The sequence below is a fragment of the Notamacropus eugenii genome, chromosome 1 (assembly GCF_028372415.1).
Source record: "Notamacropus eugenii isolate mMacEug1 chromosome 1, mMacEug1.pri_v2, whole genome shotgun sequence".
Classification (NCBI taxonomy): domain Eukaryota; kingdom Metazoa; phylum Chordata; class Mammalia; order Diprotodontia; family Macropodidae; genus Notamacropus; species Notamacropus eugenii.
In genome coordinates, this window is record NC_092872.1 from 727562988 (window position 1) to 727584168 (window position 21181).

Here is a 21181-nt window from a genome sequence, read left to right on the forward strand (position 1 = left end):
TCCATGGACCCATTCCTGGCTCTTCTGGCAGACTGACCCCACACTCCTCTAATCTTCAAAGCAATCAGGTGTCCCCCAGCCTTAATACGATGCTCATTTAATCCGACCCTCTTCTACAGGCATCATTCTCTCTCTCAGCCTCACAGCAAAAGTCGTCTCTAATCCACTGTCACCATTTCCTCTGTTCTCTCTCCCTCCCTCACTTCTCAATCCCTTGAATGGTGGTCTCATCACTCACCCTAGGTGGTCTCTCCAAAGTGACCAATGTTCTCTTAACTGTCAAATCTGATGGTTAGGTTTAAAAACTCCCTGTCCATTGTCTCCTGTGCAGGATCAGGAAGTGCTGACATTCCTGTCTCCTGGCTACACCCGTCTCTCTGAGCTCTCTTGGCTCTTCTCCTGCCTGTCCGATTCTCCTCTTCTGGTGTCCTCCATCTTCATCACCATCTCTATCTTACACCCTAAGGGTGAGCATGGCCCAAGGCTCTGTCTTGGACCTTCTTCCCTTCTTTCTCTACACATTCTTTCTTGGTAACCTCTACGGTTCCTTTAAGTTGAATTACTTCTACACAGATGACACCTACATTTACATACCCAATCATAGCCTCTCTCTTGAACTTCAGCCCTGCCTTTCCAAATGCTTATTAGACAGTTCAAACATTAAGTTTTATTGTACTTATCAAACTCGATGTCTCATAGATAGTTTTTACCCAACATGTCCGGACCAGAACTCATTAATTTTTCTCCTGAGTCCTCCTCTTTCCCTAACTTTCCTATTACTGTGGAGGGCACTATCATCTGCCCAGTCACTCAGGTTCACAGCTGAGGTGCCATCCTTGACTCTCCACTCTCTCAGTCTTCACATCTGCCCCAGCATACTGGTGCTGGCACACATCACCTGGATATTTGCACTAGCTGGCCGGCTGGTCTCCCTGCTTCAAGCTTCTCCCTATTCCAGTCCATTCTCTACTTAGGTACCAAAACAACACCCCTAATGTGCAGGTGTGACAATGCTCCCCTCCCTTTTCACTCAATAAACTCCACGATCAAACAGAAAGTCCTGTTTGACTTTCAGGGCCCTTTCCTAACTTTCTAGTCTTCTCCCCACCTCTTCCAAGTATTCTGCCATCCAGCCTTGATACAGTTCCCTGAAGAAGACACATGATCTCACAACTAGGCATTTACACTAGCTGTCCCCATGCACAGAACTCTCTGCCCCTTCATCTCAGCCTCCTAGCTTTTCTAACTTCCTTCAGGTCCCAGCTAAAACACCCCTTTCTACAAGTAGCTTTTCCCAGTCCCCCTTAATACTACTGCTTTCCCTCTGTTGATTATCTCCAATTTGCTTTACACATATATGTGTCTGTGTATGTATGTATGTATGTATATATGCATACACACACACACAGTTTGCATATTGTGTCTTCATTAAATTGTGAGCTTCTTGGGCTCAGCTCAGCACAGTGCTTGGCACACACCAGGAACTTACAAATACTTGTTGATTTGACTCACCAATGGCATCTCAAACCCAATATGTCTGAAACAGAAAGAATTCTCTTCCCTCTCCAATCTTAGGCCTCTTCCTCACTTCCCTACTTCTGTCAAGTATACAATAAGCTTCCAGTCACACAGATTCATAGCTTGAAGCAGCTAGGAAGTACATGGATAGAGTAGAGGACTTAAGAGTGAATAAGGCCTGAGTTCAAATCCTACCTCAGACTTCTGTAAGCTGTGTGACCCTGGTCAAGTCCTTCAACCTCTCTGTTCAGTGACAAATTGGTGTAACAACAGAACTTATTTCACAGGGATTTGTGAGACTCCAATGAGGTATTACATGTAAAGCATTTTGAAAACCTTCAAACACTGTATGAATGTCACTTACCACTTTGCACATGCTCTTTCTCACCCACACATCTAACTGATGACCAGATCTTACCAATCCCACCTCCATAACACCTCATTCTCGTGTCACCATCTGAACACTCCTGCAGGCCCACCTGAGTGTGGAGCCTCCTCCCCCTTGTCCATACCACATAAAGAGCAACTTCCTAGCTAGGCTCCTTGCCTCAGGGCTCTCCTCTTTAATCCACCCTCTTAAAGCCCAGCTCTTCCTCCCACTGGCTCCCTACTACGAACTTCTTTGTTTGGCATGTAAAGCCTTTCACAGCCTGGCTCCCACCTGCCTTTCAGATCTCACTCTAGGCTGCACTCCTGTACACAATGGAGGGTTCAGTCACACGGGGCTTCTCCTCAGGCCAGACACCCACCACAAGTCTTGGTGCAGGCTGTTACCTATGCCTCAGCATCTCTAGTCTCTCTCTAGTCTCCTTCCCAAATCAATTTAAATGCCACTTCCCATGAAGCTTTTCCTGCTCTCCCCACCCATCACCTTGTCTTTATTTTACGGCAATTTCACATTTACTAATTTTTTATATTCTGATAGGTGTAAATATGATCTCCCACAGTAGACTGCAAGTTCCTTGGGGGCAAAGAATGTTTTCCTTTTGTATTTGTATCCCCATCTCCCAGAACAATGTTTGGCTCATAGTAGGCATGACATACATGCTAAATTATGGAGTGAGAACATTACAATAACCTATTTCAGAAAATATAGGAAACTAAGCTAGAGTGGTGGCTGTAGAAATAGAAAGAAGGTGGGAAATGGGAAGGGGGAGGCCTGACCAATAGAATCTGGCCCCTCACTGAACGGCAGAAGAGAAGAACCAACCAGAAGTAGAGTTGTGAGCCTAATGACCAGCTGGATGGTGCTACTGACATGGAGGAAATGGGAGGCAGGAAAGATAAGTTCATACGGGACAGGTTAAGTTTGAGGTTTTGCCAAAATATCCAGTGGGATGTCCAGGAGACAGTTTGAGATACAGTTATCCATGCCATTTGGTTTTCCCATAGTGCCAAAGAAAAGAAAGCATGGCTGAAGGGAATTCAACCCTAAATAAAGCCTAGAATGTTCACCATTCGGTGTCAGTCACTCAATCAACAAGGCTTTAAGTGCCTACTATGTGGAAGACATTGCTATGTGCTGGCAAAAATGGTCTCAACTCTCAAAGAATTCAATTCTAACAAGGAAGATAAACACAAGACACCTGGATAGGGTGAACTAGAGAGAAGGGGGGGGTGGGGCGCAGCCCTTGGGGGAGAACAGGGAAAGGCCTCCAGAGAGGAAGAAGAGCCCTCCAGGCATGGGAGACAGCCAGGGAAATAAACGGCAGGCCAGGAGATACACTAATGCATGTTTTCTAACAAAGTTACATACCTGCTCCTAAAATTCCCAATGGTTATCTTACCAGAAGCTGAATGAGGTGATACTTACCGAAATCTACCCTTGTTAGTATACACTGCATTGGATGGTCAGTTGTATGCCTTGTTGTTGTCGCACCACTTTCATAACAAGATGCACAAAGATCGTAATCGTAGCAAATTAAACACTTGTATCTTCGACCTCGAAAATTTCCTTTTAAACATGCATCACAGCTGACACCTGTAAAAAGAGAGCACAGAGAAGGTATAGAGAAAAGATCTTCTTTTTCTCTAAAAAAATTCAGGAAACATTTAAATCATTCTCCTTTATTCACCTTTCTAAAATGCTCAAGCAGTAGGGATCTCTAGAGACTTGAGCTCTCATTCTTTTGGGCTCTATTACTAACTAATATTACTGTTTCTTCACCGGCTGAAGGGGAATGCTGTCTACCTTGTGGAATTTAAAAGAATCAAAGAGCAGACCATAGCATGCTACACAAATGCAGGAATTACTACAGCCTGGTCAATATTTTCTATTTTTATGTAAAAGCTCTGTCACTAGTCTGAACTGGAAAATAAAGTATTGACTAACAGCACCACCCGAACAAAGCAACATGATTTTCTCCTTGTGATGTCAAGCATTATATGTATTGAAATTACTTTATCACATTTCCTAGCATGGAATACACATACTAGAAAATGTGTATGATTAAGCAATCAATTAATCAAGTGGCCACTAAGAGCTAGGCACTAGGCAAAACACTGGGGATACAAAAAGAGGCAAAGGACAGTCTGCTCTCAAGGAGTTTCTAATCTAATGAGGAGACAAGAAGCAAACAAATGTATACAAAGTGAGCTCTAATCAGGATAAACAGGAAATAATTAACAGAGGGAAGGCACTAGAATTAAGTGGGGCTGTGTAAGGCTTCCAGTAAAAAAGGATTTTAATTGGGTGTAACTTAACTTCTCCAGTAAATTATTAACAATTTTTACAAATTTTCTCTTAGAACATTGAATTTTTCAAGTCACATAAAGACTATCAAATAGATGGAAGTAAAGATCATGGAGAAACACTTACTAAGCAAAGTGATAACAGCTCCTCACAGAAAGGCCTCATCCACTCATAGATAGAGAAAGCTTCAGGTGATTCTGGGTACAAGAACTGTCATTGGTGGTGTGATCTAAACAACCTGAAGGGACAGGTGCTGTTTGGACTTGGGTTCCATTTGGCAGCCATGTTACAGGGCTACTTTTCCCTTCTCATCAAGATGAGAGTGGTGTTTGTGCCCTAAAATTCCAACATTCAGCCTTGCTCACCTCAAGTCAGTCGTAAAACCTTATATGCCACTGTCTATGAGATCAGAGTCTATTCAATTAGGAAAAGGGGGGTCTGGATATCTTGCTTAGAAATTCTTAATATGGAAAATTCCAGCTCTAGAATTGATTACTCCTAATTATGTGCCAGAAGATGAATAGCCAGCTCCTGAACTAGCAGTCAGCATCATCAAGAGGGAGGACTCACACAAAGCCATGATAAAATCAGAACCAGGACAGGTTGAACACTGCTAGAAATGAGGAGCTGACCATTTAAAAAAGTTCACGTTAGCTGTTAAGAAATTTTAAATTCTACTTTATTTAAAATTTCCTCTTCATCACTATCTCCCAGTGGTCCTGGGCTCAGGAGTAACATAGAATGCGTTTACTGAAGATAATCACTCAAATTTTGGAAGACGCGTATTCCAACCAAGCTATTACTTCTCTAAGCTACACAATAATCCAGGTGTAGTCTGATGGCATGACGGCACTATTTCCTTCCTGGATGAGAACATTACTGCCTCAATGAAATCTGCTTATGACTGCATTAACCTTTTTAGCAGCTGCCTTGGGGCACTGAGAAGCTGTCTTCAGGAGTAAGAATTCAGCAGGACAATTCTAAGGAAGGGCTCGGTCTGATAAGAACAATCTGATTAAAAGATTCTAAAGCTAATTATGAAAGAATGGGAATAAAGAAAAGGATTAGGAAATCGAGTTTGGGGGAAATGATATTTCTAAAATACCTGGAGAAGCCAGAACCTTAGGCTTCCTGGTCAAGCTCTTGACTTACGCACCATTCTGGGAAATGATAAAAGATCATGTTCCCCCATTCCCCAATTCTTCATCCTACTCTGAATGGTCAAAGACTGAAGCAGTCAATCTCTGTAGTCACACCTGAGTTGTGTGCAAGTCAGAAGATTTGTATAATTTCAAAGACAGAATTATCTTTGAGAACAAGGACCTTCTACAATCTTAGGTGGTAAAAAATATTACTACTTACAAATAACTGTCAGCTTGGCTCCTAACTAGGAATTTGAAAAGAACATAATCACGTGGCCCAGTTCTGCCACTGTGTGACTGGGAAAAATCACACCTCTAAAGTAAAGGAAGTTTAATTAGAAAATCTCTTCAGGTTCTAATTCAAGCCTATTAGCTCCAAATAGAAACTGCTGGCATCAAAATATTATTATATATAAAAGATATAAATGTAAATATGGGTATGTAAACACAGACAGGAACACAACTGATTCAAAGTTGGTGATTAGAAATTATTTTAATTTTAAAATAACATAGCACTCTTTTTTTCTGATACTATCAAGGAATCACACAAGTAATTTTTCTTACAATAAATTTATTCTTTTTTAAGACAATTTCATTGAACTCAAAGTACAAAGTATAACAAAAAAATTAAAATTAGGCATTTATTCATGCATGTTGTTGCAAACTCTTGGGGTCTGCCTGCTGCCCTAAGGGTCATGTGGCCCCCAGTCAGGTCGGGCCATGCCGGGCACAGCTGGGCTCTTTCTACTCTTAAGGGACAGCTGCACTGTGGCCTTTTTTATTTTTCCCATCCTATTTCTAGCTATGGATTCTTTTTTTCCCGTCCTGCATACCTCTGATTGTCTGAGGAAAACTAAGGGTCCTTTTTCAGAATTTCTTCTAAACAAATGGACAATTGAGGAAAAATGTGAAATTTCAATTAGAGATTTGCGAAAATGCAAGTTCATGGAGCCGTGCTCTCACAGGTAGTCATCCTAACTTGCCGCTCTAGGCTTATCAGCAATTTGATTTCACTTCAAGGGAAATTCAAACCTCCTTTTAAACAAGTGAGGGCCAATAACTTTCCTACAAAGCCCTTCCAATACTAAGATGGCTGGAAATCAGCTTCTGGAGAAGTGAGGTTTTATAGCATGCATTAAAACAGAGTTACCAGTCGAAGTATTTACAGAAATCTACACAGGGGAGCCTGTGCATCTGGGGAGCAAGGGGGAGAAGAGGATCCCAATGTCCTGTGGGACAGCTTACTGGACAGAGTCTCAAAATGGAATGAAGGAAAGATGAAGGAGGCAGGTTGGCTTCTAAGTGAGTTGGCCTGGGATGAAACGGAGGGGATTCCCTACTAAGTAAGTGCTGATTTCAAGGTAAGTAAAATTCAAGGTCAACATTTGTTTCTCCTTTCCAGTCTGGGCCTCCCTTCCTTTCCTCACTTTGCTCTACTGAGGCTGTCCACTGCCCCCCTGAGAGGGAAAGGCTAGTTGGGAAGCTCCTGGCTTCTGAGCTGGCCCCTCCATAAGCCAGGTTGCTTCTGAGACACATGGATAGCCCTGGGACATGCAGGAAAGCTTGTATCCCACAGAGAACCACAAGAGTCTCCCTGGCCTTGTGCCTGCTTTTATCAGACAGTAACAACAGCAGAGGGAGAAGATCTCTGGGTACACAAATGTGCACTGAAAAAAGAATTGGTTCTTTGCAGAAATAAAAAAATATACAGTAAGTCCTAAAAACAAAATGTTGAAAATTCTCTGGAACACTTTTTGTACAGAGTTTGGGTGAAGTCTACTTTTCAACCTTTCTTTGGAGATTGTACGGCCAGCACGTAAGACTACTACAGGACAGCAGGCAGCACGTCTAGCTGTCACATCCAGTACTTGTTGGAGGACCACAATGCACGTTCAGAAAGCTAACAGCTCCCTTCCCCAGGACTGAAAGTGAGGGAGGGAGGGAAAGCACAGCCTTCTACTCTCAGGAAACAGGGCAGCTTCAGAGCACTTTAGAAACAGTTTTAATTAGCCCAAATATAAAATCGAAGCTCCACATGGCTATTCTTTCCTCAAGCTTGATGTACCTTTCGCTCTAAATGTGTTTTCCTTCTGATCTCACTAACTTTATTAATGAGAGCCACCATTCATCAGATGCCATGTTCTGAACCCTTTCATGGTCACCCCCACACTCTGAAGGTGTACAAAGTGCTTTTCAAACATTATTTCATCTGATCCTCACAAAGGCCCCGAGAGGTAGGTGCTGTTATTATCCTCATTTATCAGAAGAGGAAACTGAAGGAGGCAGAGGTTGAGTGACTTGCCTAGGGTCACACAGCTAATAAGAATGCTCCATTCACTGCACCACCTAGTTGGGTCAACCATTTCGATTCTCTGGGTCATCAGCAAAACGAGGGGAGAAGACTAGAGAAAGTCCATTAAAAAGGACACTTGGAACCACTTTAAACCGGTAAAACCTCTCTTTTAAAAAATGTTATTTTTCATTTCATATTAACTTTATTTCTAAATATGTTCCTTCCTCCTCCCCTGCCCAATAAGGAATCCTTTCTAACAAAGAATAAAAAAGAGAAAACATAAACAGTTCAGTAAAACCAACACTTTAGCCTCGTCTGAAAGCATATGGAATGTTGTAGGCAGGTATACATTTTCTCAATTTTGTCTTCATGCTTGCTCTTTATATTCACACAGCAAAAACTATATATTTTAAAAAACTAACTGAAATATTACAATCTTTAAACTTATATTAAATTCATTTTAAATCACAAATGTTAAAACAACCTATGACAATTTTTGTCTAAGTATTAAGTGATGTCCACAGGTCCACAGGGTTTATGCATGAAGCGGATAGAAAAATATTTACTGAGCACCTCCTGATGTAAGTAAGGCACTGTATTATGGAATGGACTGCAAAGTGCTTTTAAATGTGAGTTATTATTATTGAAGATGGGGTAAGAAATGAAAATAATTAATGTCTTCTGAGTTCTGGTTCTAGCCCCAATGACCAAAACATGTCATAAAATAGAGAAATGGATTCTGAGAGTAGTTACACAATTTCCACACTTTTTCAGAAACATGATGGAAAGAATAATTCAACTTTGAAAATAAAGAAAATAGGGTGTGAAATGGAAATGTTCAGGTCCTTGAGAGCAGTAATAAAAACAGTAATACACTGTGATGCCATCAAATGCCATAGGTGGCGAGGCAAAGAATACCAAGCCAGGATAGCATTTCTGCCTAAAGAAGATCCTGGCATTCATTCCCTCTAAGGGGAATAAAGAGCTGTTCACTTCACCCGATGGTCAGGTGGCCACTTTACTAACAATGACACTTAGAGAAGCATTCAGATCACTCCAAACACCTCTTACTGTGCTTTCCCTTCAGCCTTTCACTGCCCATGTTCCTCTGCGTCTGACCCTTTTGCCCTTCTTCTCTCAAGTGCCTATTTTTTCTACATTTGGTCAACACTATGTGAAAAGCAGTGTGTTACAGGATAGTAGCTTGAGGGCAGGCTGGCCTTGGAGTCTGGAAAGCTTGGGTTCAAGCCCTGCTCCAGACACAACAACCCTGTGACTATGGACAAATCTCTTATAATGACTCAGTGCTCCTGACAAATCTCTAATGTTAGCAGTTACCTAACATTATTCATATGCATAGGTTGAAGGAAGAAATGTCTGCACTATGCTACCAGATCCATGAAATTAGAGCCACAGATTGCATAAAAAAGGGTTTGGGACATCATCTCTCACACCCTTCCATAAAATGTTCTGTCCACTAATTTTCCCAGAGAATAACTAAGTCTCTTTGGAACTCAGCTAAGGGTATTTGCCTAAAATGCAAGCTTCTGAGATTATGTCACAATACAACTATTGTTCTGTTATAAGCCAAGCTAACAGTCATTTTTAAATAGTAAGATTTTTACCAGATAAAACTGTAAAAGGCTCTTACTCGCAGAGATAATACTGTCTTTGAACATAAATCTTCTGACTTGTACACAGCTCAGGTGTGAGCACAAGTAGTGGTTGACAGTCTTTGGCCAGTCAGACTAGAATGATGAACTGAAGAATGGGGAAGCAGGATCTTTTATAATTAATTTCAAGAATGGTCCATAAATCTGACACTTAAGAAAGAGACCTCAAGTTTTGACTGCTCCAAGTATTCTATAAACATCATTTCTCCAAAATTCACTTTCCTAAAGCCTTTTTATTCACTTTCATAATTTTTCATTCTTCCATAATTTTACTATGCTTTGAAATATTTCTAAAATTATTATTTATTTATTTTATTAAACACTTCCCAATTACATGTATAAAAAGTCCAAAAATCATTAAAAAAATTTTTTTTGAGTTCTAAATTCTCTCCCTTCTCCCTTCTTGAGAAGGCAAGCACTTTGATTTCGATTATACATGTGAGGCCATGTCAGACATATTTCCACATTAGTCACACTGCAAAAGAAAACATAAAGTAAAACAAGAAAAATAAAGAAAAATTTTAAAAGTATGCTTCAATCTGCACTCAGAGTATATAAACTCTCTCTCTGGAGGTATAGCATTTTTCATCATGGGTCTTTTGGAATTGTCTTGGATCAATATCTTGATCAAAGTAGCAATGTTACAATAAGGACAATTACAATATTGCTGTTACTGTGTACTATGTTCTTCTGGTTCTGATCACTTCACTTGGCATCAGTTTAAATAAGTCTTCTCAGGTTTTTCTGAAACTATCCTGCTTGTCATTTCTTAAGTACAATAGTATTACATTACAATCAACTTGTTCAGCCATGCCCCCATTAGTAGGCATTCTTTGCTACCCCAAAAAGAGCTGTCATAAATATTTTTGTATAAATAGGTCCCTTTCCCTTTTTTTTGATAGAATCATTTTATCAGATTCTTATCAGACCCTTCATTCACACTCTTCTACAGACCTTTCTTAGAACTGTCCTGCTGAATTCTTAGTACTGAAGACAGCCCCTCCCAAGGCAGCTGCTTGTCATAAGCAGACTTCCATCCAAGAAGGCAACAGTGCCATCATACATCAGCCTACACCTGGATTACCATGTGCTGGCACAACTGTGGGACCCTGGGAACACTTGTTTTTTTTTTTTTTCTTTTTAGATATGTGTAACTTTTTATTTTTTATTTTTTTATCTTGTAATGTTTAACAATCACTGCCATACAATTGCGATTTTATCCCTCCCCACCTACTCCCCACTACCCCCCTCCCTCCCCACGACTGTATACAATTCTGTATAGATTCTACATATACTTTCCTATTGAGTATATTTTCACTATAGTCATGCTATGTAGTCAGACTAAGATAAATGAAAGAAATCGTATAACAAATCAGAACATGATACACAAACACATACACATACACAAACATGATCTGCTACAATATGTGAGTGACTTCCATATTTCTCTCTCTGAGTGTGGCAGGCATTTTGCCTTGAGATCCTCCATTGGGATTTTTTTTTTTTTTTTTTTGGTAAGAAGTTCTTGTGTTATTACAAAAATCTAAGTCTACCAGAAAAAACTCTCACACACTGTGGTTGTTGCTGTGCATAAAGTTCTCCTGGTTCTGCTCCTTTCACTCAGCATCAGGTCATATAAGTCCTTCCAGGCCTCTCTGAAGTCTTCTTGTTCATCATTTCTTATGGCACAATAGTACTCCATTACATTCATATACCATAATTTATTCAGCCATTCCCCAATTGATGGACATCCCCTTGACTTCCAGTTTTTGGCAACTACATAGAATGCTGCTATAAATATTTTTGTACATGTGGGACCCTTTCCCATTTTTATGATCTCTTGGGGATATAGTCCTAGTAGCGATATTGCTGGGTCAAAGGGTATGCACATTTTTGTAGCCCTTTGGGCATAGTTCCAAATTGCTCTCCAGAATGGTTGGATGCGCTCGCAGCTCCACCAACAATGAATTAGTGTTCCAATTTTCCCACATCCTCTCCAGCATTTATCATTTTCTTGTTCTGTCATGTTTGCCAATCTTATAGGTGTGATGTGGTACCTCAGAGTTGTTTTGATTTGCATCTCTCTAACCAATAGTGATTTAGAGCATTTTTTCATATGATTATAGATAGCTTTAATTTCTTCCTCTGAAAATTGCCTATTCATATCCTTTGACCATTTATCAACTGGGGAACCTGGGAACACTTGTATGAGCTGATGTGGAGTGAAGTGAGCAGAAGGAAAACAATTCATACAATAATGACAACAGTGCAAAGACAACTATCAAAGAGCTATTACAATCTTCCTCTTTTCCATAATATTATTTAAAAATTGCAACAAAACCATGTTGTCTTTGCATTCCGTGCCAATCTCAGATAATTCTGAAAGAATTCCTGACATCATTATTCCTGCATTACCATGCCACACTTCTGAGTTCATCCTGTTTCCTGTACGTACCTTTATAAAAAAAGAAAATAAAAAAAAAAAACTAAGTTGTTTGGGGAATTCCCTATGTATCTACATTAGTCTCTTTATTCAAGTTCTGTTGTCCTCCTCATAGAACAGTTCACATTCCTCTATTCAAACATCATTCTTGAAAGCTTCTGGCTCTGATGAACTAACTTCATTTACAGAATTGTAGTTCACTGAATCCTACCTGAAAACCCTTTAAGATCTGCTTTTCCAACATCCAGAATTTCCTCAAACGTAGAGTTCATTCCAGACATTTCCCCCTAGCCTTCCCATTATTTCCATCCCAGAATTCAGTTCCAATGTGAATCTGATCTAGAATAAAATTTCCTTTGTTGTTTTCACCACCTTTTAAAGGATGAAAATATCACAAAGAGAAATCAAGAGATTATGAACTACTCTACTTTATAGAGAGGGGAAACTTCAGTTCCAAGCCACTGCTACACCATGGGTCCATGCCAAGCTACGTGATCTGCTTACTCCCTAAAGTCAACTATTTCTTCTTCCTGTCCAGGTGGTTTAATGACAATACCACTTCTGCTTCTGTCTGCATCAATCTTCACTCCCTTTCTAATTTCTGTATTTCTTCACCCGAGAACATTTTCTTAATATACAATGCCATCCAGTCCCCTTTAACCTATCCTCTTTCTTTTGAATAAGATATGTCCTTCCAGCATCATATTCCAGTCATAAATCTCAACTATCAGTTAAAACCCATTAAGTCTCAGTGATACTGATGAGGTCAAATTTAACTCTTTGCATAGTTCATCTTGCATGGACACAAGCATGAATCTTATGTGTGGTAATCTCAAGCCAAGGTCATGGTTTCTGTCACTGATTCTTTTCTCCCATGGGGGGAAAAGATAGACATAAACCTCTCCTTTCTGACTGGCTTTAAGCTTGAGGTATGAGCGGGAAGGGCCTGGGGGAGGTAAGTGGGTTGCAAAGAACATCTGCACGGGTGTCCCGTGCAACTGAATGAGCCCAGGCATTGTAGTTCGAAGACCTAAAAGTAATTTTCCTGATGCTGACGGGCCAGTCATTTTATTTCTCCGATATCATCTCCTTCTCTAATCAAACGGAAGCAGATAATATTTGCACTACACCTAACTAGCTCAGAGAGTTACTGAAGGTCATCTGACAACAGAAAAAGCTCCTCTGGATGATTTTTAAAGTCTGTGAACCCTTCCATTGCAATGATGCAGAGAGACAGGAAGAGTTCTGAAATGACATGCTTGTTTAAGGTGTTTATCCTTAGATATAATCTCTCTTAAAAAATAAAAACAAAACCAAAATTCTTTGTTTAAGAAGCAAAAACAGTTCTTGACAAAACTATACCTTAAAGGGCTACCCCAAACCATTACTGAATACACTTTATTTTTTTGCTAATGTCTCATATAATGATGGGTCATCATCTGAAAAGGCAGAGCCTACCACAGACCTGCATAGCTTTGTCTATAGTCAGACAACTATATTCTGTGTAACAGTTGAAGCACTAAAAAGGCTGAGAGCTAATTAACTGACTCAGTATTATTCATTTAAAAGAATAAATTTGAAGAAAAACTTCAAGCCTGGAGATTTTTTATGGTTAACATTGCCAGAATTGTATAGTTTCTTTCTCTAGTTGCAGAAATGAAAATAAACAAGTCTTCTTAAAATCCTCTCTTTTCCTAATTTCTGATTCAGCAAACATGAAGTAAGCACTTCCTGTGCACATAGCACTGTGCTATGATATGCTGAGGGAGGTAAAAAGCTGAGATCACTCACTTTGGGCCACTACCCTCAGTGTGCTCAGTTTAGCAAAGGTATATAGCATATAACTATAAAAAAATGTTATAAGTGTCCTCAGAGATGTGCAGAATAAAGTGCTATATATGGTCTGAGAGAGTATAGATCTATTTCCAACTAAGCAGATCTGGGAAGGCTTCCTGGAGGAAGTGGCATTTGAGTTGGATTTCAGAAGATGGGCAGAAATTTAATAGCTGACAAGGGAAAGAAGGCAAAAAAATCTTTGCATCAACTGCCTCTGATGAGTTTACAGAACAGGTAGGGAACAGAATCATGATGCAAACAAGCCATGAAGCTCAAAAGCCCAAGCCATACGTGAAGGGGGAGGTCCAAACAACTCCTAAGAACCACTGTAACTACTGAGCACTGAAGCAGCATGGGATGGTGATGGCAAAGAACACTCTGCCTTTTCCCCACACCACCGCCTCACACTTGCATGCTTATTTTAAGGACCAGCTACAGTAGTTCCATCCTTTAACTTCCATTAAATCCCCTGGAGAGTAAGAGAACTATTGCTTCTGTCACCTTTATCATTATTTATTCTCAGCACTGCCTGAAAAGTCCTATTAGACACAAAGAAGAAATAAATGAGCGCCCCAAGCCATCCCTACCTTATTAAGTGGTGAGGAAGAAGCAGGTGGCCCCTGGCCTGAGAATGGCACTGTCTCAAGGAGGGTTCCACATTCCTTCCACTAGGAAAGAAAGGGCAGATTCTCAAACCCTTCAGTGGACAACAAGATACAAGCTTTTTCAAAGACAGTATAAAGCTCATCATGGTTATTCTATTTTGAAAAGCACTTAAAAGGAGGTTTGGGCCGGCCCCCAATCTTTGCACACAGTCTGAATTCCTTTCGAAATGGTGGAATGTTAGAGCATTGGACTGGGAGTCAGGAGATAGGGCCTCTAGCCCTGACTTTGCCATTGTAGCCAAGTGAACTAACCTCTCTGGGCCTCAGCTGGCTCATCTATTAAAGAGAGGGTTTGACAAGATGACCTCTGAGGTCTCTTCCAAAGCCAATATGCCAGGATTCAAATTTCCTTTTATAGCAAAGTTGACAAGCTCAGTAATATGAAGGAATGCTAATGACAACATATGCTTGACAGTAGAAAACCTATTAATCAAAGTATCTAGTACAATTCTTTGCACAGAGCAGATACTAACTTCGTTTAGCTGTTAAGTGCGCTGTGCTAAATGCTAAGGACCCCCAAACAGTCAAAAGGCAGACCTCTAATCTCAAGGAGTTTAGCATCTAAGAAGGAGACAAGCAAACAAATGGGCAAAGGCTTCCTGTAAAAGATGGGATTTTAGTTGGGACTTAAAGGAAGCCAAGCAACTGAGGTGAGGAAAATGTTCCAAGCATGAGGGACAGCCAGAGAGAATGCCCTAAGCTGAGAGATGGGGGCGGGGTGAGGGGTGGGGAGTGTCTTGTTTGAGGACAGCCAGGAAGCTGGGGTCACTGGACTGTAGAGTGTGTCAGGGAGTAAGGGTGTAAGAAGACTGGAAAGGTGGTGGTGATGGGAGTGGGGTGGGGAGGTTGTCTAGCTTATGAAGGGCCTTGAATGTCAAACACATCATTTTGTATTTGATCTCTGAGGCAACAGGGAACCACTGGAGTGTACTGAGTCAGGGTGACAGTCAGACTTGAGGTTTCTGAAAATCACTGTAGTGGCTAAATGGAAGATGGACTGGAATGGAAAGAGCTCTGGAGCAGGCAGACCTATTAGCAGCTACTACAATAGTCAAGGCATGAGGTGAGGAGGGCCTGCACTAGAATGGGGGCTGTGTTCAAGAGAAGTTGAGGAGGTGAAATCAACAGGCCTTGGCAACTGATTGGATCTGGGGGGTGAGACATAATAAGGAATCCAGGATGACTCCCAGGTTGTAAGCTTAGGGGAGTGGGAGGAGAGTGTGGCTCTCTACAGGAATAGGGACATTAGGAAGTGGGGAGAATTAAGATTAAACTTGTGGCTTAAGGATCTGCTGGTTAGTTTTTATCAGTAAGTCCTTAAGGTGTCCCAAGGAGTCAGAAATTTAATTTTGTTTAGTTTATGGTCTTCTATATGTCTGTGTACTTCTCAAAAAGAAAGATGCTTTTGACTTACCATTATAGGATGCTGTTTTGCCAGAAGTACAAATGGAACCGCACTGACCACCCCCAAGCTTTCTCACTCAGTTTCCTTCAACAAAATTCAATTGTAGGAGGACTAGTTAATCAATTCAATGTCCACCAAACTAACCACTTGCAAATTCAGCTTCATTTATGAGTTTCCCTAACCACACGAACTAATAATAGCTACAGAACATAAGCCTAAACTCAGCTAGCCCTCTTCACCACATCTATCTTTGATCACAATGGCAACTTATTGAGGGAATTTGAATGAATCAACATAAAACCATATTCACACTACCAATGAAACAACAAGCTCAGCATCATCCTTATATACAAGTAAAAATACAAGTGCAGCATGAACTATGATTCTTTTGACCCCAGAGTACTGGTGCTAATGAGGAAAGACAACTAGACTGGAGTCAAATTAAATTTGCATCAAAAGTAACACTAGCTGTGATAATCACAGGAAATTCTGAAGCCTAGTTTCTTCATCTGCAAACTACCTACTTCATAGAGCGGTTGTAGGAAAAATGCTCTGTAAACCTTAAAGTGCTACGTGAACCACTATTTTTAAAAAATGTTAATGTTTTTATTTGAAGTTGTAAGTTCCAAATTCTATCCTTTCCTCCCTAACCCTCCCTGAGATGGTGAGCAATCAGATATAGGTTATACATGTGAAATGATGTAAAACATTTCCATATCAGTCATTGTGTACAAGAAAATGAATAAAAAAATGAAAGAAAGTGAAAAATAGCAGGCTTCAGTCTGTATTCAATTAATATCAGCTCCTTCTCTGGAGACAGTATGCTTCATCATTAATCCTTCGGGACTGTCTTGGATCATTGCATTGCTGCTGAGAATAGCTAAGTCATTCACAGTTCTCCATCGAACAATATTGCTGTTACTGTGTACAAAGTTCTTCTAGTTTTGTTCTATGTGAATCATAATTAATGATCATCATAATGGATAAAAGAAAATAAAGTCAATTACTTCCTCCTCCACAAACTCCTAAATGCCACAAACAGCAAATTTGCCTCGCATATGAATTTCAATGTCCTAAAAACTCAACTTTCATGTATTTAGGAAGGACATTATTTATAAGCCAAGAAGAGTTCAGAGAAAGAATTCTAAGGATGGAAGAAGTCTTCAAGATGACGCTGTAGAAGGATCAGCTGAAAAAGTCAGGGGAGAAAAGACCTAAATAACGTGCAGTGGTTCAGGTATTTGAAGAGCTGTCCCACAGAAAAGGTACTGGATTTCTTTTGCTTGGCTCCCAGAAATATAATAGGTAGAATTTGCAAGCAGTTAACTTAGAGTTTATGGAAAGAAAAACTAGGGCAGCTAGGTGGTACAGTGGACAGAGTGCCACCTCAAGTCAGGAACAAATCTAGCCCCAGACAGTTAGTGGGAAAGTCACCCTGTTTACCTCAGTTTCCTCATCTGGAAAATGAGTTGGAGAATGAAATGGCAAATTACAGTATCTTTACCAAGAAAACTCCAAATGGGGTCATGAAGAATCAGAAAGGATTAATAAGAAGACAACAAAGAAAAAACTTTCTGAAAAATTAAAGCTACCTAGAAGTAGAATGAGCTACCTAAGAAAGAAGTGGGTCATCTTTTGACAATGGCAGTTCAAGCACTTTCTTGTCTGTGAAGCCTTTCTCAATTCTCCCCAATGACTAATGCTCTCCCTCTAAACAACTCTGTTTATATTTGCTAGTACAGATTTGTAGGTAATTAACTTTCTATCTTTGCTCTCCATATTTTCATCATATGTACTTGTGGTCTCCCCACTTAGAATGTAAGCTGACTGCTTATAGAATTGTTTCTTTCTTTGCACTGTGCCTGCCTAACACATAGTAGGTGGTTAATATAGACTTGTTGATCAAGCATCAGTCTTGTAGTAAAGATTCATTTGGGGGAAGGGGTAGGAATAAATGAAATGGTCACTGAAGTTCCTTCCAATTCTGAGGATCTGTGTGTGTTTAGCTGCACTGTCAGGACCATGAGTCAGGAATTTCTGCAGAGAAAAAGCAAATAATCAAGACAGAACTCAACAAGGAATTTTGGTGTCTAGCAGCACTGCATTCTGGAATACTGCTCCCCCAAGAACAAGAAACTCAATCTGTTTTTAGTTATTCTTAAATAATAGATAACAAGTACTAGATAACTTATTTCCTTTTACATGCACAGAAATCTTAAATCAAAAATAGGTCTCTCTTGAGATATGCTCTCCTGCGCATCTCTGATTAATTCGAGGACTCCCTTCCTTTTATGCTCACTCAATTTTCTATCACTTTCTGCACTTTCATGCTTAAGACACCTTCAATTAAGAAATTAGTGATAAGAAAATTTTTATTTAACCAAAATTATATATTAATACAAGAAAACACAGGAAGCCAACACTACAAGAAAAATGTCAGACTCAAAATAGTCCACACTTGGTACTAAACAGAAAATGATTTTTTGAATCTATGGTTACATTCACAATAACGTTGTTTATAAATCTGAACATATACAATACAAACCGCAAACAACAAGCTAGAGTAAATGCAAGGCTTGGGCATTTGGACAAATCATCTTTCCAACTGCTTAATTCTGACGCAGTCTTTAAAATGCAGCTCCAAAGCAATCTCTTCCAACCTGCTTTCCTAATAAGACCCTCCTCCCCACACACTTTGCTTATATATCTTCTAAGCACCCTTTCTTCTGTACTGTCGAGGTATACATCCCACACCCAATCAGAGTAGGAACTCTGCTTTACATACAATAAACATAAAATACAATGTTTGAATTAAACTGATGACTTTTCTGGAGCTAAAGCATTCAATTCAATTATCATTACTTAGACGCCTGCTCAGTGAGAGGCGAGCACCATGCTATTGGACCCGTAAAGAAAGAGAACAGCTTACAATAGGTAAAATTTATGTAGCACTAAGTGCTTTACAACTATTTTCTCATTTGATCCTCATAACAACCCTGAGAAGTAGGTGCTATGATTATATCCATTTTACAGATGATAAATTGAGGCAAAAAGAAGTTGAGTGAGTTGCCCAGGATCCCACAGCTAGGGAGCATCTGAGACCTGGTCTTTCTGACTGCAGGCGTGGCGTTCTATCCACCGCACCATGCTTATCTTCTCTTGGGCAACAGAACCCATACAAAGGTAAGTGTGTCAGAGCAGGTAGAATCTGAACTGAATCAAAAGGACTCTGAGACACTAAGTTGAGAGGGTGGAAAAGGAGGGATGGACAACTGTTTGCACAAATGTACAAAGGTTGGAGGTAGAATGTTAACTTCGGGGAACAGCTAATTGACAGCCTAATCTGACAGTGCCAAAGAAAGTCTAAAAGGGAGCAACGTGAAATAATGCTGCCATGGTACATTAGCGCCAGACTGGGGAAAGCCTTAAATGCCAGGCTAGAGTTTGTATTTTACCCTAGAGGCAATAAGACACCCAAAGTTTGCGTGTGGTCCTTCGGAAGGCAGGCTGGACAGCTGTGCATGTGTGTATGTGTGTGTATGTGTGTGTGGGAGGGTGGGGGCAGACTGGATAAGAGGAGGCATTCATTGTAAGGAAGACCAGGAAGGCCTGAGCTATGGAGGTGGAATAGGGAGTAGAGAAAAACACTATCAGACCCAGAGCTGAAGGGGGCCTTAAAGGTCACAAATGAGATAACTGGAGACTCAAAGGAGTGTGTGACTCTCCCAAAGTTGAAGAGGTTTAATTAAATGGCTCCTTGTCTCAGAGTCCCTCCTCTGCACCACAGAGTTATCCCAGATAGGAAAAAAAGAAGGGGGGAGAATGGAAAGGAAGAATCCACAGGACTTAGCAACTAGCTGCATGGGGGGTGGGGGGAGAGGGGCCAGGGCAGGTGTGTGTGAAGGAAATAATGAAACAAGGATGACTAGAGAGGTTATAAACCCAATGTCTTCATCAGTTTAGATAAATCATCAATTCATTTGATCAGGGTTATATTTCCATATTTCTACTTCTGCTGTCAAATTTAATCAGTTTCCCTTATTTGAATGGAAACCCACTTATATTACTATTCTCAGTGTTTTCCAATGCAAAATATGGGTTCAATTTTCCCAGATGGTTAGAATTTTACACTCCTGACTGCTTAAGTCTTCCAAAATCAGTCAATATTTTGTCATACTTAGTCATAATGATCGTGCTGAAGCTAGGACTTGCTTTAGGAGTGTATGAGGTCACGTGATCAAGGCATCCCGAGCCAATGGTCACTTAGGCCTCAACTACGTCCAGAGACAGCACTTCTTGGTTTTTTGCCCTGTTCTAATGGATAGGAAGTTTTTTGTTATAGTCAGCTGAACTCTACCCATTTCTTCTAACACCTGCTGCCACATGACAACCCTCCAAACACCGGCAGTCAGCTCCCATGTGTCTCCTTCCTTTCCATGAGGTGGTTTTCTGATCTTGCTCTAGCCTGTTGGTGCCCTAACCTGAACAATATGCTGCAGGTGTGTTGCAATGAGGGTAGGGCCCAGAAGATTCTCATCACCCCCATTCTGGCTACTATACTGTTAGTGTGCCAGGACTGCATTGATTTTTCTGCCTGCCCTGTTACTTTGGCCTTTCAGGCCACTAAAAGTCCTTTAAGTATTTTCACAAGAGGTTAGGCATTCTTATGCCCTACTGTACTTGGAAGCAAAACTATCAGAAGTACTGAATCTCATCTTCCCAGGGCCTGGGATCCCTTGGCCTAAATGCAGTCCTGCCTAGGCTTCAGTTTACTCATATAGTATAGTAAAATAAGGGGGTAAGTCTAAATGAGAGAATCACAGATCATCCAAGTTGGAAGCGTCTTAGTCCACACTATAACTGAAGACCATCATGACTGACAAATAGTTATTCAGCCATCATCTGAATTCAATAATTAATTCTTATGTGTCAGGAGCTGTTCAAGGCTGTGGGCTTAAAGAAAAAAAATCCAAACAGCCCTTTCTCTTAAGAAGACAACATTGTACTAGGAATAAACAATGTGCATGTATGAGTAGGAAGTATACACAAAGAAAAGACAAAATAACTTCCATTGGAAGGGCACTAGGAGATAGAGGAATAAGGAAAGCTCCCTATAAGATATGGGACTCCAGCTGGGCCTCGAAGGAAGTTCTGGAGATCCTAAGAAGCACAGGAAGGAGGGCATGAGGGCAAGAAGGGCCCAAGGATGTGAGAACCTAATGACAATCAGGCCTGCCTGTCAGAGAATGGAGAGTGCATGAAGGGGAGGTAAGTGCAGGAAGCCCGCAAAGGGCTCTAAATATCTACTACAGGAATCTGTATTTTATCCAGAGGCATGTGGGAGCTACTCAGCTTTAGAAATGTGTGGTGCTTTAGAAATGCCCTTCTGGAAGCTGTGTGGAGGGCATGTTGGAGAGGGAAGAAGGGAGGCTGGGTAGAGAAATCAGTTAAGAGGTGACAGGTCAATGAGGAGTCTGCTGGACTAGTGGAGGTGAAAGATGAAGAGCCTGAACT

General features: G+C 40.5%; 1 protein-coding gene across 1 annotated transcript in view; it reads right to left on the bottom strand.

The window, feature by feature from the left end:
• The window catches only part of KCMF1 (potassium channel modulatory factor 1), a 116719-nt gene that overhangs the window by 37466 nt on the left and 58072 nt on the right, over window positions 1-21181 (bottom strand). The window contains exon 2 of the mRNA XM_072637639.1: window positions 3332-3499. Coding sequence (XP_072493740.1) covers window positions 3332-3499 — 168 coding nt within the window. The remainder of the gene's footprint in view (window positions 1-3331; window positions 3500-21181) is intronic.